General features: G+C 43.2%; 1 protein-coding gene across 2 annotated transcripts; it reads left to right on the top strand.

The window, feature by feature from the left end:
* The first annotated feature begins 207 nt into the window (after positions 1–207).
* On the top strand, positions 208–3,255 carry LOC109439299 (transcription elongation factor A protein-like 5). Of its 2 annotated transcripts, none has more exons than XM_019719562.3 (3): positions 208–362; positions 1,676–1,743; positions 2,378–3,255. In XM_019719562.3, exon 3 carries the CDS (start codon positions 2,405–2,407, stop codon positions 3,002–3,004), a length of 600 nt encoding a protein of 199 aa, XP_019575121.3. In that variant the 5' UTR covers positions 208–362; positions 1,676–1,743; positions 2,378–2,404; the 3' UTR covers positions 3,005–3,255. The 2 variants fall into 2 exon arrangements, with proteins under 2 accessions (XP_019575121.3, XP_088651320.1); XM_088795194.1 differs by lacking the exon at positions 208–362 and adding an exon at positions 507–637.
* Positions 3,256–6,245: the final 2,990 nt, after the last annotated feature.

The raw sequence follows: 6,245 nt of genomic DNA, 5'->3' as shown, positions 1-6,245 counted from the left end.
AGATGCCGCCCTTCCCTGATAAAACAGAACGCATAAGACAGGGAGAAGGGGCCACTGTTGACCTCTGGGATTAGCAAAGACCAAAATGAGTGACAGGGCCTCCAGCGGTGAGGGGAGGAGAGGGAAGGGACGCGAGGCAGAAGGGGACTACTGAAAGGAAGAAGTGAGCTGGCTCCTGACGCACTTTCTCCCGGTGGGAGGGGAACTAGGGACCCGAGCCCACTGGTGACGTTTCCCTCACGTGATCAGGAGCCGACGTGTGCAGAAATCCCTCTCCTCCAAGTACCAGCTCCCTATTTCTGTGGAAGAAGATAGATTTCAGGCTGAGGGACAGAGGGGACAATTGCCCTATAGCCCTGCAGGTCGGTACAAGGTGGAGTAGGCAGGGAGGTGGGGGGCAACCCTGGGATGGGGTGGTAACAGACAGAGGCTACAGAGGATCCGGTCTGCTTTCCAGATGCCACCCCCTCCCACCCCCACTCATTTTGGCGCAGAAAACTGAGTGTTGGGGGAGAGGTGTGGGTACCACCTCTTATTTCTCTGGATAAGTTCAGGCTTATAGCAGAAAGAAATGTGAAGAAAATGAGGCATCTTCCTGGGAAGGCTACAAATCCACCGCCGCCTGGGGACCCCTGAGGTGGGTGGGGGTTGCAGAGGGCAAAGACTAGAACGGATCCAGGACTGAATTCTCTCTGCCCCTCCCGCGATGGCTATAGTTTGGTGCAAGAAATGGAGAGCTTGGTGGGAGGACATGGAGAGGGGCCAATGGTTGAGAATGGGTACCAATTAGGATCTCCGAGGAGGCAGGCTATCGGGCTACGTCTGATGGAGAGAGAGTGCGGGGGAGGAGGATGGCCAGGAAATAGCCTGATCCCTGCAGAGCGGCTGGAGGAGGGCACAGCCTGAGATCCTGGGATGGGGTGGCGGATCCCTTAAAAGAGCCAGGCCTGTGCCCTCTGTACCTCTTCTCCACCTTCCGTCCATTTTAGAGCCGGAAATGGTGGGCTGCGGGGGGCCGGGGCCGGGGGGGGGGGGGGGGGTAGCGATCGGGAGGTGCTGCAGAGGAGTCGGACTGAGGTTCAGTCTGGAGACCAGCTCCCTACTACGGAGGAGTGGTAGCTGAACTATGGAGGGTTGAGAGGAGGCAACATGGACCAAAAATTTTACTGAGTTTGGAAATGATTTGTCTCTTGCATTGCAGAAAAATATGTATGTGGAGAGGAAGAGGGTGGCAGGAATGTTTGGGACATTTCTGCCCTGCCCCCTGACTCTACCATCACCTTTTTTAGAGAAGTGATGGGCTTTTTTACTATCTGGGCACCCTGGGGTAGGGAGTTTGGAAGGCAGAGACCTGAGCACAGCAAGATCTGCCTTCTGAGCATCACTTTTCTGAACTTAACTCATTTTAGTACAAGAAAAAGTGAGATAGAAATTTGGGAGGAGGATTCAGAAACAGAAACACTTTAGAAATAATCTTTCTCTGCCATTGCCCCGTGATAGAAAAATGGAAGCTGTTAAGGAGGGACTGCAGAGGGGATCAGAGATGCAAGGGAAAGTGCAAGGGGGGTCAGGAGTTTGGAAAGTTTTGACAACTAGAATACAGACTCAGTGTCCTTGTTGCCAGTCATTCACTTCTCAGTCCCTCATTCACCATCTGTCTTCTGTCTCTTTACAGGTCTTCAGGTTTGTGGTTGCAAGCACCAACCCAGGCAAGAAGAGGAAAGACCTGCAGGCTCAGTGCAGGTCAGTAGGAAAGCACAACTTCCCCAGGACGCCTGGGAGTAGGAGTGACTTAAACCTGAGCAGAAGTTGGGGAGGACACTATCTGCCACCCCTCCTCCAAGCCTTCCTATTGCAGTATCAGAATACATGGCCTCTGTCAGGACCTTAAGGGAACATGGTGCTTTATGGCTGGTGAGGATAAAAGAGAGAGAAAAGGAAGTGAGAGATGGAGATGTGGTATCTGTGAAGCCCCTTAAGGATATTAGAGTAGCCCTGAAATCTGAGAACTGGTCATTGTTCTGTTGTGTCTGAAACTAGCCAGAATTCTTGCAGGTCAGTGTAAGTTGGGACTACCCAGTTAGAATTGTATGGATATAGCCAAGGCCAGAGCAAAGTTAAGGGACAAATCTGCTCTTACACACTTCTCAGCACACCCCACTGAAATGTAAAGGAAGATAGAAATTTTTGCAAGGTTGGCTCATGCAAACATTTATGAAGTGGGAAGGAAAGGAAAAAACTGTATAAATGGGAGTGTACCTGGAAGTTGGGACACAGTGAGGCAAACCCTAAATCATAAAGGCAGATACTGTCAGGTGTCAGGACCTATATTTAATCACCTAAGTTCTGTATTCTTTGTCTCCTTTTTGTCTCCTAGGACAAGCAAAGGAGGGGACATCTCAACATGGAAAAACTCTACAATGAAAATGAAGGAAAGCAGGAAAGCAAGGGAAAGCCAGAAGATGAAGTAGATACAGAAGATGAAGGAAAGTCAGATGAGGAAGAAAAGCCTGAAGTGGAGGGGAAGCCAGAACATGAGGGACAGCTCCAGGACCAGGGACAGCCAGATGATGAGGGACAGCCAGATGATGTGGGGAAGCAAGAAAAGCAGGGCAAGTCTGAAGATGAGGGAAAAGCACACGGTGAGGGCAAGTCAGAACCCCAGGCAAAGCCAGGGAGTGAGCTGCGGGCTGCCGAGAAGCGCCGGGCTGAAGATTATGTGCCTCGGAAAGCAAAACGAAAAACAGACAGGGGGACAGACGATTCCCCCAAGGACTATCAGGAGGACTTACAGGAAAGGCATGTGGGCAGTGAGGAGATGAGAGAATGTGGAGATGTGTCAAGGGCTCAGGAAGAGCTAAGGAAAAAACAGAAAATGGGTGGTTTTCACTGGATGCAAAGAGATGTGCAGGATCCATTCACCCCAAAGGGCCAACGGGGTGTCAGGGGAGTGAAGGGCGGAGGTAGGGGCCAGAAGGACTTAGAAGATGTTCCATATGTTTAACGCCCTCGGCCTTCAATTCTGATTTCTCTGATGAGAATATTGCCGACCCTGCTTTCCCTGGCAGGCATTTGCCAGGCCATGTGCTTTAACCTTAAGCTGATAGTTTGCTTTAGGTGTCACTCTTGTTGCCAGCAGCCTTTTGATCCAACTACAGCACTCTGTTTCAGTAGGGGATTTCCACCCATGTGCATGGAAGAGATATTCATGGTACATTGTAAAATAATAATAAAAAAGCAGTTTGCAGAACCGCATATACAGCATCAGCCCATTTTTGAAAAAAAAAGTTACATAATACATCCATGCACAGGGAAAACTATGAAACTGAGTAGATCAAAAGAGAAATAATGATTTTCTCCGTGTGGTGACAGGAGATTATGCTTTCTCTCATCTGTTCATTTCCCATACCCCAAAAACATATTACTTTTGTCATAAAATAAATAATAAAATATTTTTAAATATAGGAAAATACATACCAAGCAATCGAAATAACTGTTCAGTGAGTTTATGAAGAAAGTGGAGACACTTCAAATTCCTGTTGTCAGGATGTGAAATTATGTGTAAAACTCACATTACCTGTGGGACTTGAAGCTGGAGGAATCAACCAGGCATTTATTATGGATCCATTGCTGTAAGGGACAGTCTTGTCATCCGTGAAATGGGGATAAAACTTGCTTTCCAGGGCTGGCAATATCTGATGAGATACTGAGTGTGTGAGCTGTGTTGGGCTGGCTCCTACCTCTCCCCTGTATCAGCAGGACCAGGACCCTGTCAGAAGTTTGGAGGATGGTGAGGGAGTTCTCACCTGTGCCACGGAATAAGTCCAGACAGCTGAGAGGTGGGTGCCATTCTCTCTTGCATAATGCCATGTCTCATGGGCCCTGCACCCTCCTAAGGGCCCACTGCTCCTGATGGGCTGGAATCCTCAAGGTAACAAAGCGCCTTTGATTTCCCTGGGTTCCCTGATGAGTTGAATCCCTGTTATGTTCCCTACTGAACTGCGGAGAAGGTCCCTCTTCTCACGTTATAGTTTTATTAATCCTGACATGAAATGTAGAAAAATGCTTTGTAAAATCTATATTAATATATTTTTCAGGCATTAGAATTACCCCACTAGACTTGCCCTTTTCAAAGCAAAGAATTCATCTTACTCATTTTGGTACCCACAACATAAAATAGAAGCTTAAAAAATCAATACATTAATTATCAAGTCAGAAGGCCTCAATTCTTGGCCCAGTTCTTGGCCTGATTGAATACATTGCCTTGAGCATGTCATTGCATTCTTTAGCAACTGAAACTTGCCATTCCAAAAGGAACACAGCAGGAGATTATACCAACATTCATTGCTAAATGATTTTAACATTGGATATAGTAGTATTTCTCGAAGTTTTCTAGCTACCAGCAGATTACCTGGACCCAAATCACCTACCTATCTTGAAAATGAAGAATCCTGGCTCCCACCTCAGATCCAATGTATCAGAATCTCTTTGGACCTGTCCTTACAATGTCTGTGTTTTTGTCCTTTGTTTTAGTTCCTTTTAATTTTTATCAAATGGACATATGTACACAATTTGAAAATCAAATAGTGTAAAATAATTTATTATCAAAAACTGCAGTCTGTCTTGCCATTCCATGTTCCCACTCTCCACAGACAACTACCGTATATGTTTTTGGTGACTTCTAGTATTTACTTCCATACTTCTGAATATGTTTAGGTTGTTATTTCTTTCTTTTTTTTAAAACAGATTTATTGAAATGTAATTCACATACCACAAAATTTACCCTCAAAATTGTTCAGCTTCAAAGTGGAATTCAGTGGCTTTTAGTATTTTAACAGAGTTCTGGAACTATCACCATTATCTAGTTCCAGGACATTTTCATCAACCTAAAAAGAAACCCCATAACCATTAGCACACGATAAATAGTGTTTGCATACCCTCTTCCCCCCATCATCTGGCAAACACTGATCTACTTTCTGTCTCTATGGATTTGCTTACTCTAGACATTTCACATAAAAGGAATCACACTGTATATGGCCTTTTCTGTCTGGCTTCTCTCATGTAGCATAATGTTTTCAAGTTTCATCCATATTCTGGCATGTACCAGTACTGAACATTAATGTACATTTTTTTTGCCTTTTAAAATAAACTCTTGAGAAGTCAAAATATAAAATTTCCAAATACAGAAATGATGGTTCTGCCATAATTTATTATGTACACAACCTCAGAGTATACTAATGATTCTGTCCAAATTTGCTTTAACTTCGTTTGAACGCTTTGATTTCTTTTATGAGGAGATACTCTAAGTTTATTTGTTTTGTGTCTGGTTTAAAGAAAACACAAGTGTGTAGTATTTGACATTATAGTTAATTATTTTTGTTGGAAGAAGCAAAGATAATTTTTTTCAAATCTTCCTCTTTTAAATAAAATTTTGTTTATACCTCATTTATTGAGATATAATTGACATGTATCACTGTATAAGTTTAAGGTGTACAGCATAGTGATTATACTTACATATATTATGAAATGACTACTGCAATGTTTAATTCATACCTATCATCTCATACACAGTAAGAAAAAAATAAAAAAATTTCTCCTTGTGATGAGAACTCTTAGGCTTTATTCTCTAAACAACATACATGTCATACAACAATATGTCATACAACTTTTTGTGTATAAACATGTTTTTAATTTTCTTGGGTATATACCTAGGAGTGGAATTGCTTGGTCATGTAGTAACTCTATGTTGAACTTTTTAAGGAACTATAAAATTGTTTTCCAAAGCAAGGGTGGCATTTGCTAATCCTATCAGCAGTGTACAAAGGTTCTAATTTCTCCATATTCTCACCAACACTTGCCATTGCTTGTAGTTTTTATTATAGCCATCTTAGCGGGTATGAAGTGAAATCCCATTATGGTTTTGATTTGCATTTTCCTAATGGCTAATGATGTTGAGCATCTCTTTATGTGTATCTTGGCTATTTGTGTATCTTTATTGGAGAAATGTCTATTCAAATCCTTTGTCCATTTTTAAATTGGGTTGGGTTTATTTTTTGTTATTGTTGAGTTGTAAGAGTTCTTTGCTTATTCTGGACACAAATCCCTTACCAGATGTATGACTTGCAACTGCTACTTCTTGACTTGTTAACTTCACTCACTATCTATTGACTTTTTGATAAGATAATTTAGTTTTCTCTTACCATCATAATCCCCACTATCTATTGCCTGCCCTCAATGATTTACCA

This window comes from Rhinolophus sinicus, chromosome 18, assembly GCF_057876585.1.
Source record: "Rhinolophus sinicus isolate RSI-liver-muscle chromosome 18, RSI-T2T, whole genome shotgun sequence".
Taxonomy (NCBI): Eukaryota; Metazoa; Chordata; class Mammalia; order Chiroptera; family Rhinolophidae; genus Rhinolophus; species Rhinolophus sinicus.
This window is presented reverse-complemented; position numbering and strand designations above follow the sequence as displayed.

Bases quoted from the DNA above. Each gene is read 5' to 3' on its own strand.
- LOC109439299 (XM_019719562.3), top strand. From the start codon at position 2,405: ATGGAAAAACTCTACAATGAAAATGAAGGAAAGCAGGAAAGCAAGGGA.